Raw genomic sequence first — 18,729 nt, 5'->3', positions numbered from 1 at the left:
CCGAGAGGGGTCCGACCCTGCTTCATCGCCCCGAGAGGGGTCCGAGCCTGCTACAACGCCCCGAGAGGGGTCCGAGCCTGCTACAATTGCCCGAGTAGGATCCGAGCCTGCTGTACTGGCCCAGCTGCCGCCCCTGGAGGGGCCTGTACCGGTCTTAATGCCGACCTTGGAAGGGTCCGGACCGGTCCTACTATCGCCTCAAGAAGGGTTACGGACTATTTCTCTGCCCCAGGTGGGGTTTGTGTTCCCCTTGTCACCCCAGGAGGGGTTATGGAAATCTGCACCGCCTCTGCTACCCCAGGAGGGGTCTAACCCTGCCGCCTTGTCCCAGGAGGGGTTATGGACTATTTTTCTGCCCCAGGTTGGGGTTGTGTCTGCCTTATCACCCCAGGTGGGGTTATGGACTGCCTTATTTCCTCGGGAAGGAGTTGACCCTGCCGCATCACCCCCGGAGTGGTCTCCCGTTATTCTTGATTACCTCCTGCACAGATGGGATCCAGGAGGAGGGGGAGGCCTTGAGGGGGGGGTACTGTTACGGCTGTGGCTGCTGTGCTACCGCCTCACCACCAGGGGTCCCTCTAGTGCTGGCTTTCCTGACAGGCCCAGTCCATCTCCTATGTCCACTCTATGCTCTGGGTGTGCCCTCTTAACCCTGCCTGACAGTTGCCTCGGTGCTTCGGCATCGAGCTCACCTGGGCTCCCTGCTCTAGCCTGCCTTGCGTGGCCTTCGGGCCTATCCTTGCCTTGCCTTGCCTTGCGTGGCCTTTGGGCCTATCCTTGCCTTGCCTTGCCTTGCGCGGCCTTCGGGCCTATCCTTGCCTTGCCTTGCCTTGCGTGGCCTTCGGGCCTATCCTTGCCTTGCCTTGCCTTGCGTGGCGTGGCCTTCGGGCCTATCCTTGCCTTGCCTTGCCTTGCGCGGCCTTCGGGCCTATCCTTGCCTTGCCTTGTGCGGCCTTCGGGCCTATCCTTGCCTTGCGTGGCCTTTGGGCCTTCTTCCTTGATTTCCATACCTGGCCTACGGGCCTTCCGTGTGTGTGTGTGTGGCCTACGGGCCTTCTGACCTGCCTTGCCCCGTCTATGGTGTGTGGCCTACGGGCCTTCCGTGTGTGTGTGTGTGGCCTACGGGCCTTCTGACCTGCCTTGCCCCGCTATTGGTGTGTGGCCTACGGGCTTTCCGTGTGTGTGTGTGTGGCCTACGGGCCTTCTGACCTGCCTTGTCCTGCTTACTGTGCCCTGACCCAGCCTGTACTTGACACTGCCACTTGCCGCCTGCCCTGACCCAGCCTGTACTTGGACACTGCCTCTTGCCGCCTGCCCTGACCCAGCCTGGACCCAGACACTGCTGACTGCCGCCTGCCCTGACCCAGCCTGTACTTGACACTGCCTCTTGCCGCTTGCCCTGACCCAGCCTGGACCCAGACTCTGATTCTTGCTGCCTGCCCTGACCCAGCCTGGTACCTGACTCTGTTTCGAGCTTCCTGTCTCTCTCCACCTGGAGCCACCCTGCTGGGTGGTGTGCACGACTCCTGACCGGAGCCCAAGCGTAACATAAAGAGTGTTGTATGGATCTGTGGGGTTGTGAGGGAAGGAATGCACGTATATATATGTGTGGAAGAGGTATGGGGGATGTGGCTTGAAAGGATCCAACCTTTGTCAACTGCTTCATTATATATATATTTTTGCTTCTCTGTCCATAAACATTCCACAGCTACAAACTGCCTCCCACAGTAAAGCTATGGGGATTTTTTTGGGAGGGTCCATTGCTTGAAAATACTGACTCACTATTTCTAGTTTTTAAACTCCGAGATATTCCCATCTTCTTCCAGCTAGCCATATTTCATTACTTTCTGTCCCTTCTTTAGAGAGTTATTTTACTCCCAGACGGACAGACAGACATGGCCTCCTTTTACACATTGTTTCCAACGTCCATATGTTGGAATGTATAAAGAAGCAACTATGTCCTATATCTGACCAAATGAACTGTACATTAATTATCACCTTAATCTGTGAAGCCTCACAATTACTGTATCTTTCTAAACTCTCTGCCTTCTTGAACCCACCCCTTATACCCACTTTCCTGAGCAAACTTCTCTCTCATTTTAACGCCTTAGAACATGGCTTCAGCAGTGAGGCAGAAAGAAGGTTGCCACATCTGAGCCCTTCTGAACCAGATCAAAGCTGGTAATATGAGTGGAGCTCAGGTTTACCAGGAAAGGGGATTCCCAACTTAGCTAAGCTGTTCTGGGTGACCCATAGGTAGTTCCCATTACTCAAACTAGGCCTCTCCTTGCTCCAAACACTTGCATGTATTCTATCATAAAAGAAATCTTATCTTGAAGTTAATTTTCCCCTTTTACATAATGGAGGTAATTTTCAAAAGGTTTTACATGGGTAAATGGACATTTGAAAATTACTACTTTTCCGGCGTTAACTCTCTTGAAAATTTACTTCAATAAGAACAAGAAGAAAAAAAAAAAAAAGAGGAAAGCAGAAGAACCATTAATTCACAGCTCTGTTTTACCTGCAGTGCAGGTCGGCCCCTCCAAGGTCCTCTGCTGATACCTCCTCGCCAGTTGCCGCTTTAACCTGCAACATGAAGTCATGCAAATCAAGTCAAGGGGCTTCTTCAGCTATGCATTCATAAAAATATTTACATGACTGGATCAGACCAGGAAGTGGGGAAAAAGAGCAATTTTCATGGGCCTTGTATTTTAATTTATGAAATAATTTTTCTTCAGAAAAAGTGTATTTGAACTGCTGCTCTATTATGTTGTGTCATAATGTTATCTGGCAAGGAGAAACAGTGCTTACCATATGTATCATCCATGACTATTGTTTCTGTATACCATATAAACCATAAGAACATAAGGCATTCCTTGCTAGGCCAGACCAAAGGGCCACAGAGTCCAGCATCCTGTAGCCAATCAGGATCACTGGAAGTACCTGGCAAATTTTAAAGGGAAGATCCAGTCCCTGTTGCTCACTCCCAGAAGCAAGAGATGGCAATCTCCATGTCTGACTAATAATTGTTAAGAGACCTGTCCACCAGAAACTCATCCAAACCTACTTTAAATAAATCTACACTACTAACACTGACAATATCATCTGGCAACAAATTCTACAGCTTGTGTATTGACTGAAAAAAAAAGTGCTTACATTTGCTTTAAAATCTGTTCAACTGATATCATGAAGCATCCCCTAGTTCTAGCGCTATTTGAAAGAGTAAATAATTGTTCTCTATTAATCTGTTCCACACCATTCATGATTTTATAAACCTCTATTACAGTGGTGGCCATCTCTGGTCCTCAAAAGCCACAAGCATGCCTAGTTTTCAGGATATTCACAATGAATGCACATGAATATTCGTTATGTATACCATGAAAACCAGACCTCTTTGTGGCTCTCAGCCACCTCTTCTACAAGCTGAAGAGCTCTAACCTGTTAAGCCTTTCTTCACAAAGGAATTCTTCCATCCCCTTTATCATTTTTGCTGCCCTTCTCTGTACCTTTTCTAGTTCCGCTATAGCTCTTTTGCGAATTGTGAGCAGAAGTGCACACAATATTCAAGGTGTGATTGCACCATAGATTTATACAGAGGCATTATTATATTCTCTATCCCTTTCCAACAATTCCAAACATTCTAATTGCTTTTCTGACAACTGCTGTACACTGAGCCATGAATTTAATGGTATACTAATGGCGTCAAGAGTCCTTTTTCTGATATAGAACTCAGCATTGTATACATATAGTTGGGATTATTTACACTGTACGACTGAAAATGCACTTTACTTAAAACATTACTACTATTTATAATTTCAAAGTTCTACTACTCATAAGCAGCACTAAACAGATACATGTGAGAGATAGTTCCTGCTACATGGAGCTTACAATCTAGTCAAGACAAATAAGAGTCTAAGGGAACCGTATTTATTATAGAGAAGTGTTTAGGATTTAAAAACAGCTTAAAAAATGTAAGCTTTTAAACTGGATTTGAATACAGACAAAGGGGGAACATGACGCACTGATTCGGGGTATATTCCAGGCATATGGCACTGCAAGGTAGAAAACAGTCAGAAATTGGTGGTGGACATGCTATTTATCTTAACTGGAAAAAATGTTGATTATATGCTCTGAAAAAAGTTAATTTTAGCCCAAGGCTTAAAAAAATGTCTAGAAATTTTAAATGACAGAATGAAATCGCGAGTCAGTTTCTTAAACATTTTTGAGGTTTTCTTTTTCCATAGCTGTTTTTTGGCCTGAAATGACTGATTGATAAACTTTAATTGACCATAAAGCCAGATAAATGGTAATTTGCAATGTGAAGACAGGATATTGGAAGATATGATTTAAAAATATATGCCCCAAGGTAGATATTACATTCATTACTATCAAGTACCATGGTGTACGCCAGATTTCTCTGTCCCCAGCTTTCCTCTTGGCTTTGCCTAGGTTTCCAGATCTTATGATTTTACTGTTCTTTTCTTGGAAGGAAAACATCACTGTGGTGTACCAGGAAGTGATCCTATAGCTAGAACCTACTGTCCAGGAAATGCAGAATCCTCTCGCACTGAGGATGGGTCTCCAAGGGCTTGTGCCCAGGAGAGAAGAGCTAGGTCACCGTTATAGTTTGCAATTTGATTATTAGGAAGTAAACAGCTAGGTGGCTGACAGACATGAGGCTCACTTGGTAACTTGCCTGCCTGGTGCAAAGGTACACCATCTAGACAGGATTTTAGACAGTGCTGGGGAGGAGCCGGCTGTCGTGGTACATGTGGGCACCAAAGATACAGAAAGGTGTGGGAGGCTCTGGAAGCCAAATTTAGGCTTGTAGATAGAAAATTGAAATCCAGAACCTTCAGGGTAGCATTCTCTGAAAAGCTCCCTATTCCATGCACAGGATCCCAAAGGCAGGCAGAGCTTCGGAGTTTCAATGCACAGAAGAGACTATGGTGCAGGGAAGAGGGCTTTTGTTTAGTCTGGAACTGACCTACATTTTGGGGAAGAGGGAACCTATTCTGAAAGGATGGGCTCCACCTTAATTATGGTAGAACCAGACTGCTGCCACTAACCTTTAAAAAAGATCAAGCAGTTTTTAAACTAGAACAAGGCAGAAAGTTGACAGTCACTCAGTAGCACATGGTTTGGAGGGAGTTATCTTCAAAGGATATTAAAGAAACAGAGGAGTTAGAGCATCCTAATAGACAAGTACCAAAAAAAGCAGAAGTAGTTCATGCGGTTATAAGTAAAGAACAGATTGAGTTAAAAGATTCCAAAATATCCTGTTAACTGCTAAGAAAGTTGTATATACAAATAAAAATCCTACTTTGAAATGTCTATATGCTAATGCCAGAAGTCTAAAAAGTAAGACGAGAGTTAGAATTTATAGCATTGAATAAGACATAATTGGCATCTAAGAGACCTGGTGGAAGGAGGACAACCAATGGATCAGTGCTGTACCAGCGGAAGGTGCTTTATGTTAAGGATGGCATAGAGTTCAACAGGAGAAAAGATCCTGCAGGAGACTAAATGCACAGTACAATCTTTACAGGTGGAAATACCATGTCTGATGGGGGTATACTACCATCCACCTGGCCAAAATGATTAAGATGCTAACGTAAATTAGAGAAGCTAACAAATTTGGAAGCACGGTAATAGATTTCAATTACCTGAATATTTACTGGGTAAATATCACATCAGGACATGCTAGGGAGGTAAAATTTCTACATGAAATAAATGATTGATTCGGAAACCAAAGGGGTAGCCATTTTAGACATAATTCTTAGTGGAGCACAACATTCTAGAGAATAGCATGAGGAGCAGCCATTAACTATTGTTTGCAGTTTTCCCTTGAGGCTACAAGCTATCTGAAATTATTTGCTTATTTATATCTGGGCTAAGTATATTTCTTGTCTGATGTTTGTAATATTTTGTGCCTTTGGGGGGGGCGGGGGTTATTTTCATTTTGGCGTTAAAGTTCATTCCATAGACTTAACACTGTCCATAGACTAACACTTCTTGTAGCTCTTGGAGAACTATATTATCACTATATTGAATATTCGTCACCTTCAAGTCGTTGTTTATGCCTTCCTGTTTTTCCAGAGTTTCCGAGATTACAAATTCACTGTATAGATAGCATAAAAGTGATGAGTGGCTGCGTCCTTATCCTCCTGCTCTCTTTATTTCCATGTTCTCTGCATTTCCTGTTGCGATTCCGGGTCGGCCCCGGAATCGCCGCTTACCCCGTGGCCGCCCCGGTTCCGGGCCGCCTTCCCCGTGCCTCCTGAGACCGCTTCCGCCGCAGGCCCGACGCGTTCCCACCTCGCCCGGGCCTGCAGGCTCTTCTGCTGCCGCGTCCTCTCTTCGGCGGAGCAGCCGGCGTTCCTCCACGGTTGGCTCCGCCCCCTAGGCGCGCACGTGCGTCCCAGCTCCCGATTTAAAGGGGCCAGCGCGGGAAACGCTGATTCCTCCCCCGGCTGACGTCAGACGCTGCAGGGCTACTTAAGCCCTGCAGTTACTGGACTCATTGCCTTGCAACGAGGTTCCCAGGTGTACCTGTCTCCAGTTGCTGCGTTCCTGTGTCGTCTTGGTCTCCTCTTGGTTCCTGACTCTGGCCTGGCTTACGGTGATTCTCTGGCTTCTGACGTTGGACTGGCTTACGGTGATCCCTTGGCTCCTGACTCTGGACTGGCAAGCGACGATTCTCTGGCACACGACTCTGGACTGGCAAGCAGCGACCCTCTGGCACTCGACCTTGGACTCCGTCTGACTCGGCCCCCGCGGGCCCTCCTAAGTCCCAGCGGCCGGACTCCTACGAGCTCCTCTTGGGGGAGGATCGGCTTCCAGGGCGAAGATCTTCTCTCCACTGCGCCAGTTCCACCGTCCCCCTCCTCCTCGCCAAAGCCCTTGGTCGCATAGGGCTTCCTTGGTTCTTCCTCCGACCATCCACGAGTCCGTCCTTGCCGCCTCCCGGTCGGGACCACTGCTGCAATCTCTCTCGAGCGGTTCATCCTTTGGTTCCGACCGGCCCAAGGGTCCACGAATCTAACATTTCCTGCTGATGTTCTGACTGTAGCTGTTTGAGTCCACTATAAATTCATGCTTAACCTCATTCCATGTTTAAGTACACAAGCTCTACACATTATTTATACCAGTTTGCTATGATTTACTCTATTAAATACTTTGGCACTGCCAATAAAATTAAAAAAACAAAACAGAGCTTTCTTCTTCTGAATCATTCTCTCATCTGACATATGTAGTAAATAAATGCCATTTCTTATGACTAAATTCTGTGTCTTGTCTAGATGTTCTTCAACAATTGCTGTGATTGGGTTTTTGTTTTTTTTTATTACTTGCAAAAAGTATGTTAGACGTACTGTATGTGATATTAAATTTATTATCCTTCAATCTCTGCACTCGAGTGCTTTGCTGATTTTGGGAACTGGGATGAAGACACTGACAAGCAAGTCTTCTAGGAATTCTCCAGTGATGCATCTTGATTCATTTATTTATTTATTCTTGAATCTATAAAAAGCTTCTCTGGGGAAGCTCAAAGCAGTTCACAAGACAAATACAATCACAGTATGGTGTAAACAAACAAAATACAGATGAAAGTCAGGTTAATCAAGGTTGTCTGTAAAGAGCCAAGCTTTTCATTTGTTTTAAAAAACTGAAAAATCATCAATAGATGTAATAGTGAGAGGTAAGGAATTCCAGAGTGGCAGACCTACACTAAAAAGGCTCTCAGTTTTCTATTAACTTACAAGCAGGGGAGTATCAAATAAGTTCTGTTGTGACAAGCGTACAGGCCGTAATTCATCAAATTTATAAGAGATTTAACACTGTGCTTGCCTGCATTCTGCAGATATGTCAGCTTCAGGTGCTTTATTTTTCCACAAATTCTTTATCACTTTTTTTTTTTTTTTTACTTCCTTGTCTCTAATCTTAATTATACATTCTCTATTTGTACATATAGAGAGTTTTGTCTATCAAACATCATTGTGGAATTCTTTTCCAATATTCTCTTCTCATCTTTCATTAATTTCTTCCCCCGCCTGTAGTAAAGTAACTTCTCTAGCTTTAACTCTGCACTTCTTATGTTTCAGATTCTTTAGTTTTTGTTAACTTAAGTCCATAACTTAGTAAACACCATAAACTTGTAAATTTGTAAAATCTTTCTCCTTGTTAAATTCCTATTGATTTTCTCTGCTCCAAGTTGTGTATTTCCCTGTTATATTGTAACTGCAACGTTTTTCGTTCCGCACCTGTTAATGTTCTTATTGTATCTTCTTTTTACACCCCTTTTTAATTGTAAACCGGCATGATGTGATATTATCGCGAATGCCGGTATAGAAAAACACAAAATAAATAAATAAACAAACTTGGGTTTCTGATGGGAACGAAGGCTTCTGAGATCACTGTGTATATGTCTCTCTCTCAAACTGTGCATATGATGTTCTTATCCACATGAAATGTTCAGGCCATGTCCAAGGGGACCTGAGGATTCTGACAGGGGTGGGGAATTTTTTCAGATCCACCACCCAGACATGGCCATATGTACATCTCAGAAAACAGACTCCATTAGTTCTAGATGGTACTTGTTCTGAACAATGGTAAGTAAGATTATGGGGGGGGGGGGGGGGGTCATTTACTATGCCATGATATTTCACTGCAGCAACTGGAAAATACTGATGGCTGCAGAAAAAAAACACAGGATGAAGGGAGAGGGCATTCCTGCGGTATTTTTCCCCCACTACAGTAAAATACCATGGTGGCTTCCCTCATGGTATTTTTCCAAGGAAAATATTGTGGGACAAATATTGCAGGGAAAACATTGCACAATGGCAGTTCCCTTCACCCAGGGCCACTATCTTCTTAAAGAGCCACACAAACTTGGAATATCTGACCCCCAAAGATTTTAAGAGACCACTGCTACCTGTAGAGGAGGCCTAGCAGTAAAAAAAAAAAAAAGCAAAAAACCAGAAAATGAAAGTCGCATGGCGACACCCCCACCTTTGCCCAAACCCCTCCCCTTTCTACAATAGTCAGTCCCCCCATCCCAATTCCTCCTCACGTCAATACCAGCCATCCCCCTCCAATAATAGCTAGCCCAACCCCCTTAGTCATACTTGAAGGTCTATGGGGGTCCCTGGCAGTCTAGTGGGACCTGGAGTGCCCGCTAGGCCTGAGGCCATCAGCTGGTATTTTCCAAAATGGCACCACCAGCCTTTACCAAACACGTTATTTTAGGCAAGTTGCATTATTTTATTTGCATGAAATTACAGATGAATGAGCTTCTTTGCATACATTTGCAAAATTATGCATGCAAAGCAGCTCATTTAAATACTCAGTTTTTGAGGGAAAATATTGTCGTGATAAGCATTTTCACACATTAAATGCTTATTGCGGCTTAGTAAATATACTCCTATGTTTGTTCAGTTCTCTGAGGTCTTCACATTTTTGTTAAAAGTATCTTTTTCACTATTTTCTCTATTCACTATGGGGTAGATTTTCAGAGCCCTGCTCGCCTAAATCCGCCCAAAACCGGGCGGATTTAGGCGAGCAGGGCCCTGCGCGCCGGTAAGCCTATTTTACATAGGCCTACCGGCGCGCGCAGACCCCGGGACTCGCGTACGTCCCGGGGTTTTCGGAGGGGGGCGAGTCGGGGGCGTGTCGGGGGCGGGCCCGGTCGTCGCGGCGTTTCGGGGGCGTGTCGGCAGCGTTTTGGGGGCGGGTACGGGGCGTGGCTCCGGCCCGGGGGCGTGGCCGCGCCCTCCGTACCCGCCCCCAGGTCGCGGCCCGGCGCGCAGCAGGCCCGCTGGCGCGCGGGGATTTACGTCTCCCTCCGGGAGGCGTAAATCCCCCGACAAAGGTAAGGGGGGGGTGTAGACAGGGCCGGGTGGGTGGGTTAGGTAGGGGAAGGGAGGGTAAGGTGAGGGGAGGGCAAAGGAAAGTTCCCTCCGAGGCCGCTCCGATTTCGGAGCGGCCTTGGAGGGAACGGGGGGAGGCAGCGCGGCTCGGCGCGCGCAGGCTATACAAAATCGATAGCCTTGCGCGCGCCGATCCAGGATTTTAGTGGATACGCGCGGCTCCGCGCGTATCTACTAAATCCAGCGTACTTTTGCTTGAGTCTGATGCGCAAGCAAAAGTAGGCTGATCGCGCTTCTTTTAAAATCTACCCCTATATTTAGCTTTGTTGCGTGCACTCACTCAAGATTCTTCTGCACCAAAGGTTTATTTCAGTCATTATCTATGCTGGTTTCTCTTCCTGTCCATTTTTTGAACATTAGCATAGCCTAGTTCCAGAGAGGGAGAGCTTGAAATAATCTCCCTCAATTTAGCCTTCCTTTTTGTGTGAGGCATTTTAAAAAAGGAAATCTAAGAAAAAAGGTAATCCGACAGAGCATTCTGGCAGCATTCCTCACTTGGCGGCCATCTTGAAGTCCCTCCTGGAACTCTGTTTTTATGCTGATGTTCTTAAGACATCCCAGATTCCAGTTTATCCTAGCTTTCTTTTTCCCCCTTAGTTTATCTAATTTATTCAGTTCCAAAATATTTCAGCATTTCTGATAGTGTCAACTTTCATCACTTTCATTTTCTAGATCATACAAGTAAGTGTCAGACTTCTAACATGCCATGCTGCAATATAGAGTAGTAGTTGAATGATGATACTCGGCTATTACATTACACAACCATATGATAGCAATATGCAATGTTATAATCTGCAAAAAATAGAGTTGCTTACCTGTATCAGGTGTTCTCCTAGGACAGCAGTATGTTAGGCCTCATAAGTGAGTGACATCATTAGATAGAGCCCAGCACTAGCCATGTGTCCACGCGGGGTCCCTCTTCAGTCTCGTAATATAGAATTATAAAAAAATAAAACATAGGAGAAACCCAACTCCACAGGGAGGCGGGCAGGTTTCCTGAGGACAAACATCCTGCTGTCCTAGGAGAACACCTGATACAGGTAAACAACTCTGCTTTCTCCTAGGACAAGCAGGATGGTAGTCCTCACAAGTGGATGAATACCTAGCTACAGCCTGTTCCCAAACAAGGGGACCAACAGCGATCTAACCAGGTGCCAACAGGCACAACAACAGAGGTGCTGTTGGTAACACAGGGAATCAGCCTGAACCTGAACAATGGGCCTGATGCAGGAAGAGTTGGGTTTTACATCTGAAAGAAATTCGAGGACAGCCTGGCTGAAACTGCTATCTCGTCGACTGCAGAGAATGGGTAACTTATCGCAATGCCCTCTAATTAAGGCCGAGCGAGGAAAAAAGCGAACGAGAAAACTCAGATATGGCAGTTTTCCAAAGAAAAAAAAACAGCACGAGCTCCACATCCATGAGACGATAGCTCCGCGGAAAAGAAGAGGGGCTTCTACTCCACATATTTCCTCATTCCAAAGAGAACAGGGGGCCTTCATCCAATTCGGAACCTGAGGGCCTTGAACAAATTCCTCCAATAAGAAAAGTTCAGGATGGTCTCACTGGGTACCCTGATTCCTCTCCTACGGAGGGGAGACTGGCTTTGCTCCCTCAATTTAAGACACCAACACTCATATCGAAATTCGTGAAGAACTGTAGCTGGCCTCCGATCCACCATTGAGAATACGGGGCTGGCTTCGGCTCCCTCGCAAACAGTCAAAATCCCGTAGCAGGACTCTGCTGAGGTGTTGGCTGAGGTAAGTGGCTGTCTGGGGCGATAATTCTTCCTCAGGCGGTAGAAAGAGCATCTGGGCCCCTGACGCAAGGATCTCTTCCCTGTGGGTCTGAGGTAATGGCTGAAAGATGCTGGAGGGTTTTCATGGTGATCTTTCAGCTATGCCACCATCTCCTTAATTTTGTCTCCAAAAAGATTTTCTCCAGTACAGGGCAAGTCCAGGAGGCACTTAGCTAAGTCATTAGATGTACACTGATGCCCACTATGGCTACTCTTGCTGCCATCTCAAAGACATCATAAGCGAACCGAACCTTGTGCTTGTCACACTCGAAACTCTGCTGAACAACCTTCAGGAAGTCCTCCTCAGGGCATTTCCTCTCCGGGCGTTCAGGAGTGCTGAGGCATGAGTGCGGGACCTCTTTGCCTTTTTGAGGGCTGATTCCAACATCACAGATTGGTGTGGAAGCTGGTGCCACTCAAAACCCGTGGTTGGCTGCACCAGGTACACGGCATTGGTCTTACAATTGGCCTGCGGGACTGAGAAAAGGTGGTCCCAAAGCCAGACAAATAGTGCCTTAAATATCATGGACAGGAACTACAACCACTTCCTTCGGTGCATCCATGAATTGGAAGACCTCCAGTATCTTGTGCCTGGAATCCTCCTCAGTAAGGAGCTGAAAAGGAACAGATTCTGCCATGGCTTGGACAAAGCCTGCAAAGGTCAGATCCTCTGGAGGGGATAGACATCTCTTCTCTGGAGGAAAAGGCTCAGAGGGCAGGTCCTCAATCATCCGAGGAGGATACGGAAGCCTCACCTCCCCACATGTCATAAGGAGCATTGTCATCGCTCAGATTGCCCGGGGACACTGGTGGGGGAGCTCTAACAACGCTCTTGGAATGTGGCACTGGGAGAGCTAAGAGCTCAGAGGGCACCAAAGCACCGCAGGCATCGGTGTCATCAAGGGCATTGATGGACCAAGCGGCTCAGGCAACCCCAGCCGTGGGGTTGGCCTTGGACAAAGAACCACCAGCCCAGAAGGCCCTCCTCATCAGAGGAATCCCCGATGGGGATGGTCTCCAATCGAGGTCGCGTCGGTGACTTCTGTGTCAGCGAGAGCTCTCTGGACACCGGTACAGGCTGCGTTAGCAGCACAACGAGGAGCAAGTCCAACTGCTCTAGCATAGACGGTGCAGTCTGCAGCGGTAGGTGAAGGTCCCAAAGGGGCTGACGGCTTGAAACCTTGTAGGGCTCAGCCAACCGCACTCTGCACTCCAACTCCTCTTCAAATGCTGCCAATGACAGGATAGCCTGAAGAGGAGGCGGCATAACCTGGTCTCCCAGTCCAGAACTGCTCCAGAAAGATCTGGTTGGCTACCTCGAAGCTTGTCTTCATCTCTGGCTATAGCCATTTCCATCCAGCATCTTTTAGCTGATGAAAAAGACTGCATGGAGTTTCTCCAGGCTGTAGCGTACTCCTTTCTAATATAGTAGTTCTGACAGTGGAATAAGTGGTTCTCCCATTAGGATTAGCCATTTGAAAAGCAGCTTTGCTCTTGCTGGTAAGTATATTTGTTAGGTATGTAGTCCAGCTGGCTTTTGGCCAACCTGTCAGGCAAGCAGTTCTTTCAAAATTCTTTAAGACACCTGGGTCTTCCCCCATCTTCATTTTAAACATGACCGGAGGTGAAAGCCATGGCTGCATCATAGTGATTTGCATTGCTTGTGCTAACTGGTTTAGTATTCTCTGCTAGTGGCTCACCAATGCCAGCTGTTGGCCAAATTGTTCAGTCAGGATGTGCACGGCCCCCCAGGTTTTCTGCTGCCCTTTGGTGACAGCCTGTATGGCTTGCTCCAAGCTAGCCTACTTGCTCTGGTATCACAAAAGTTTCTCAAAGGGCTCTCCCCTGTTCCAGAGTATTCAAAACAACTTTTCTTCTCTTTGCAGAAAAATAAAATAAAACCTGCCTGCTCAGCTGACTCACTTCTGATGAAGCTATCCTTCTTAGCCTGTTGTAAAATTAAGCTTTTGGCTGCTGCAAGGCCCAACAAAAGAGAAAGTAATGAAATTTCTCTCTTTTTCTTTTTTTGGCATGGTTTCTCTGCATGTGCTAGGCTGAGCACAGACATCCTCAAATTCACACCATATGTGGCACAATGAGTGGTCTTGGGATAGCCAGAGAACAGACGCAGAGAACTTACATTTCAGCAGTATTCTCTCTCTTTAGGCTTCCTTCTCTCCCCTGGGCCTCCTATTCCCTCCTGGGCCCGGCTAGTTAATATCCCTTCCCAAAGACCTCCGCCCAGGACTCCCTGCTGTATTAGGTTTAAGACATACCGGGCCAGTTCTCTGAAACTGGAAACTGGTCTTTTAAGGTGTTTGGGGGGGGGGGGGGGGTTCTCCCGTATATCCCTTTATACTGGGTATGTTTATACAGTATAATGTAACCCTAAGGATCCAACTATAATTTATTTGTATCTTATCTGGAGTTTTAATTGCTGCCTCTGTATTTTCATTTTGAGAATTATTACCCAAAGCCAGTCTAAATTTGGGAGAAAACAGGATAGCACTATTTTTACACGAACCTTCACATAACAAAAATACATTTTTCTTATGAAGTTGAGTAGCAAAGGCAAAGCGATGAAAAACATGTATCCCAACATCTCTAAAAGTCAAAATCATATTTTCTGTGAGAACAATTGTAAGGAGATCCAAGAAGATGCTGACAGCAGCTGCCATCACCATGAACTCCAGAACCTACACATATTTTCTTGTGCTTTTTTCTCCTTATAATAGTGATGAGGAAGGGGAGAGTCAGAGGCTTTCCCAGACCCCATGAATCATTTCATTGCTTGGAGTCTTGGCAGTCTCCAGGTGCTTCCTTGTCAACTGTATTGGCAACATCTCAGGTGGAATCGGATAAGTCTTTGAGTTCCAGAGTTACAAACCCAGTAAAGTATCTACCTTCAGCAGTAGTACTCACAGCTTCAAGTAGGACAGCAATGTAAGTAGAAGCTGCCTTTTCCTCTACCCAGGCTGCTTCCCTCCAGCAGTCTACACACAGCTTTGGTTAGATCAATAATGAATAGGAGCTGCCTCCTCCTGGAGATGCAGGGCCTCCTGATTCCAGCAGGGCCTTGCCTCTTAACCTGCCTGTCAGGGCCCCACCCACAGACTCTTCCTGCCCAGCAGGATCTTTCCTACATAGCTCTCTCCCTCTGTAGGTATTTAAGGTAGACCATCCTGTACATGTTAAGGAGGGGTAGTAAGGCCACTCCTTCACAAGAGGAACAAGTTTATTTTTTATGACCCTCTGCAATTAAGATATTTTGTGAACAACAAGGCAAGAGTAGTGGTCCCTTCTGTCTCTTGAATTCCATTAGGGGTTCAGGTGTGAGACTAGAATCAGAATATTTATGTTTGGTTTAATGATAAAGAAGGTTAGGCTTGCTAAGGCTACTAAAGGAATTGAAACCGAATTTTCCTTAGTTAACTTTTTTGTAAAACTTTTATTGTGACTTGGATCCTTTCTAATTACGAAAGCCAAATGAAACTTTGTATACAATGATATTTTTCCTTTAGATTACGTTTATGCCTCTAGATAATGTGCATAAATACATATTTTACATAGTAACAAAGTATCCATCCAATCTGACCAGCAAAGTGTTTAAAGGTTGTAACTGTCACTCTGTGCAGGTTACTCTAAGGATAAGGTGGCCCTGTTCAAGCTATAAAAGGAGGTGATGGCCAGACCTATCTCTCCAGACTATTTTCTATGTAATTTTGTCCCATAAGTTATTTCTTTCACTGAAATATCACTTTACACATTTCTTTTTTTATGAGATTTCTCAACAAATCTTTATCTGATATCTCATTGAAAATCATCAAGTAAGTAGATCCAAATTTCCTTTTTTGTGGATGAAAGGGTTGAACCTGGTAGTTTCCTCCTACTTCTTTATATTACATTTCCAATCACAACTACCCACTATATTATGCCTCTGCTTTTAAATCTCTCTCTCCTCCATAGGCCAGCCATCTTGGCCATGTTCTTTGGCCAGGGGTCATGCAATCATGCTCTTTTCAGAATGTATGACTGTGGTCCCTGAGTCTGGCCATTAGGTGTCATTCTAGAGAGACAACACAACATTTCTAGCCCTAGATGGCCCAGAAACCAGACTCATGGCTTAGGAACTGAACCCAGATCATCTGCATGGCAGTCCATTATATAGCCACTGAGCCACCAAGCCGACCACGCTTTTCTTTATAGTGGTCTTGAAATAGAGTTAAATTAGATTTTGTTAAGAATCTTTTACATCTTATCTACTCTATGTAGCCTACTAAACTGTTGGTCCAAAATATAAGAAAAACCACTATGTAAACAAGCTTGAAGCAAGTAAAAAAAAATCCTCTCTAACTCCTTCCGGCAGACCGATCACATATACATTTTGTTTTACTTAAGTTTATTTCAAAGAACTTTGTTTTGTCTCTGAAAATTTTCTTTAATCAATGCTGAAGAAACCACCTTCACAGTTCCAGCCCGATTGGTTTCTTTAATAAAGTCTTGCTTTAAAGGTTCCACATTATTCATGACATTTTACAAAGAGTCTAAACCCTACCTAATGCTAAGAGAATTAACATAAGAAGAAAAAGCACTACAACCAGAGGGTAAGCAATACGCAATGACTTAATTAGATTTTAAGAAATTCGAGTAGTAGAGAGGCAGCTAATCAATTACAAATTGAATGCTAGTTTTCTCATTCAGAAGCAGACATTGATTTCACCTGGTTATGAATCATGTTTGTTGATTACTTTGGTCTTGTTTGCAGAGAAAAGGATCCAGTCAAACAAAAACACATGGCCTTATTGAATAAAGCTGGTTTCCATAAGCACAGATTGGGGAAAGTCCTTTCTGAATAAGGCCCATAGAGAGAGGCACGCATACAGCACCTTCCAAGTTATCCTGCATCATCAGGAGATTCTAAACAACCATGAACAAAGCATTTTATATTATGAATAGGGGCTATGTTTTGGTTTTTTACAGTGTTAAAATCTACCAACCTGCATGACAACTATATTGCTATTTTTAATTTAAAAGATTTAATATAACATTACATCTGTTACGGTTCACTTATTTCTTAAGAGCGACAATATAATTTTTAAAAAATGTGGCACTATCAGCACAGATTATTCTCATGGCTCTTAAATGTTACTTTTACCTCCATACTCTTTCCCTTTCTTCTCTCCTGAAGAATCATACTAAAAGAGAAGACATTTCCTATATCATTGAATAAATCTTCCTTTGTTCCTTCCAGAACCCAAACTATACCACCTTCATAATATGCCACAATTATGCAGTTACAAAAGAGCCAAGAACCTGCATTCACACTGTCTACTTTATATGGATCCTGTCAAGACATAAGGCCTCATTTTCTAAAGTATCACAGGCCTGTGATACTTTAGGTAATGAGGGGCGGGGGGCCAAAATGGGGGGCGGGCCTGCGCTAGCTGGCAGCGATCGCACCGCCGCGGTTTCACACCCAATAGCGCCACCATAGAAGGTGTAGCTATTGGGCGCGAAATAGGACACGAAAAGGCCCTTACCTTTTCGTCGTCCGCGGCGTCTTCGCGGAGTCGGCCCCGGTAACGCCCTGACTCCTCCTCTTCTGGGGCCAACTCCGTTCCCATCTTGGTATCGCATGCGATAAGGGACTTTTCGCGTGCGAAACGTCCCTTATCGCGTGCGATCCATCTGATAAATGACCCCCATAGTCAATGATAGCATTAATTCTAAAGTTGTTGGCCATTTGGGATTGGGGGTTTTTATAGTCTCTCTATCTTTACACTGTATTCGCACTACAGAGTAATTTAACAAAATAGTTTTTGATGGATTGAAACTGCTGCATCAAGTAATGTACAGTAGATAAGAGATTACAGATGCCTGTCACATACCCTGGCCAATCTTGAAATTTTAAATTACATCTATTCTTTTTTTTCTTAATGAGAAAAGAATTATAGTCATTCTATTAAAGAAATATGAAAAGCACTCTAAAGTTAAATAAGATCAAAATTCCAGCAACCATGATAAGACTACTGCACCCTAGAAAATGCCAGAATCTCTTCAATAGAGACAAAACTAATATACTAATATAAGTATTTATCCTTTTGTCACACCCTGTTTATTGTAAACCGGCATGATGCGACTCCCATCGCGAATGCCGGTATATAAGAAATGCAAATAAATAAATAAATAAATAATATACAAGACCTTGAACAGGGAGGTGTATATAAATATTTAGGTAAAAACAAAGACACAAAATCACTAAAGAAAAGAACAGCAAAGAGTACTACAGAAGACAAATTAATACTGAGAAATGTTAAAACAGCATAGAATAAAATATAATCCATTAATGAACTTGCAACCTCTGCACTTTCATAGAGCTTTGGAAACATAAGGGTGAATTTGCAAAACATTTACTTGTGTAAAATTAGTATATATGTACATAAGTAGCTTGTATTCATGTACATGCTATTTTAAAACCATCAGAAGTATATGAGTACTTTTGGCTTCACGTACACATGTGAAAAAAGGGTGTGGTTTAGGGACATTCTCTGATGGAGTGAAGACATAAGTGCATAAGTTGCTATTTTTCAAGAGACTTACACACATATATTTGTCAACTTATTCACAAAATTTTACACCTAATTATCTTGCGCAATTGATGTCAGCCTCATCTATTGTTTATTATTGGTTGGATGGGAGGTCTGGATAAAATGGGGAGTGGAATCAAAGTGAAGAAGTAGGAAGGTCTTGATAACCTGAAGGAGGACTGGATAACCAGTGGAGATTTCGGCATACTGGTGATTTCAATTATATGCACATATTTTCAAATATACTGACTTCTATGTATAAACAGGGTTTTAAGCAAAGTCAATTTTTTTCACATATACAATACACATGCATATGTTTTTATAATCAGTAGAAAAAGTATGTGCTTTCAATGCTAATGGCCGTAGCCACTCTTCATGAGCCATGGAACTAGGTACCTCTTCTAAGTACCTAATAAGT

The 18,729-nt window shown here is 44.4% G+C and overlaps 1 protein-coding gene across 2 annotated transcripts in view; it reads right to left on the bottom strand.

Annotated features, from left to right (window-relative positions):
- MCCC2 (methylcrotonoyl-CoA carboxylase 2) overlaps positions 1-18,729 on the bottom strand; it is a 137,684-nt gene that overhangs the window by 73,818 nt on the left and 45,137 nt on the right. For both annotated transcript variants that reach the window (XM_029574605.1, XM_029574594.1), the window contains exon 8: positions 2,522-2,586. In XM_029574605.1, coding sequence (XP_029430465.1) covers positions 2,522-2,586 — 65 coding nt within the window. The remainder of the gene's footprint in view (positions 1-2,521; positions 2,587-18,729) is intronic.

Source organism: Rhinatrema bivittatum, chromosome 1 (genome assembly GCF_901001135.1).
Source record: "Rhinatrema bivittatum chromosome 1, aRhiBiv1.1, whole genome shotgun sequence".
In the NCBI taxonomy this organism is placed as follows: Eukaryota; Metazoa; Chordata; class Amphibia; order Gymnophiona; family Rhinatrematidae; genus Rhinatrema; species Rhinatrema bivittatum.
The sequence above is the reverse complement of the archived record's forward strand: the minus strand, read 5'-3'. Positions and strand labels throughout refer to the sequence as shown.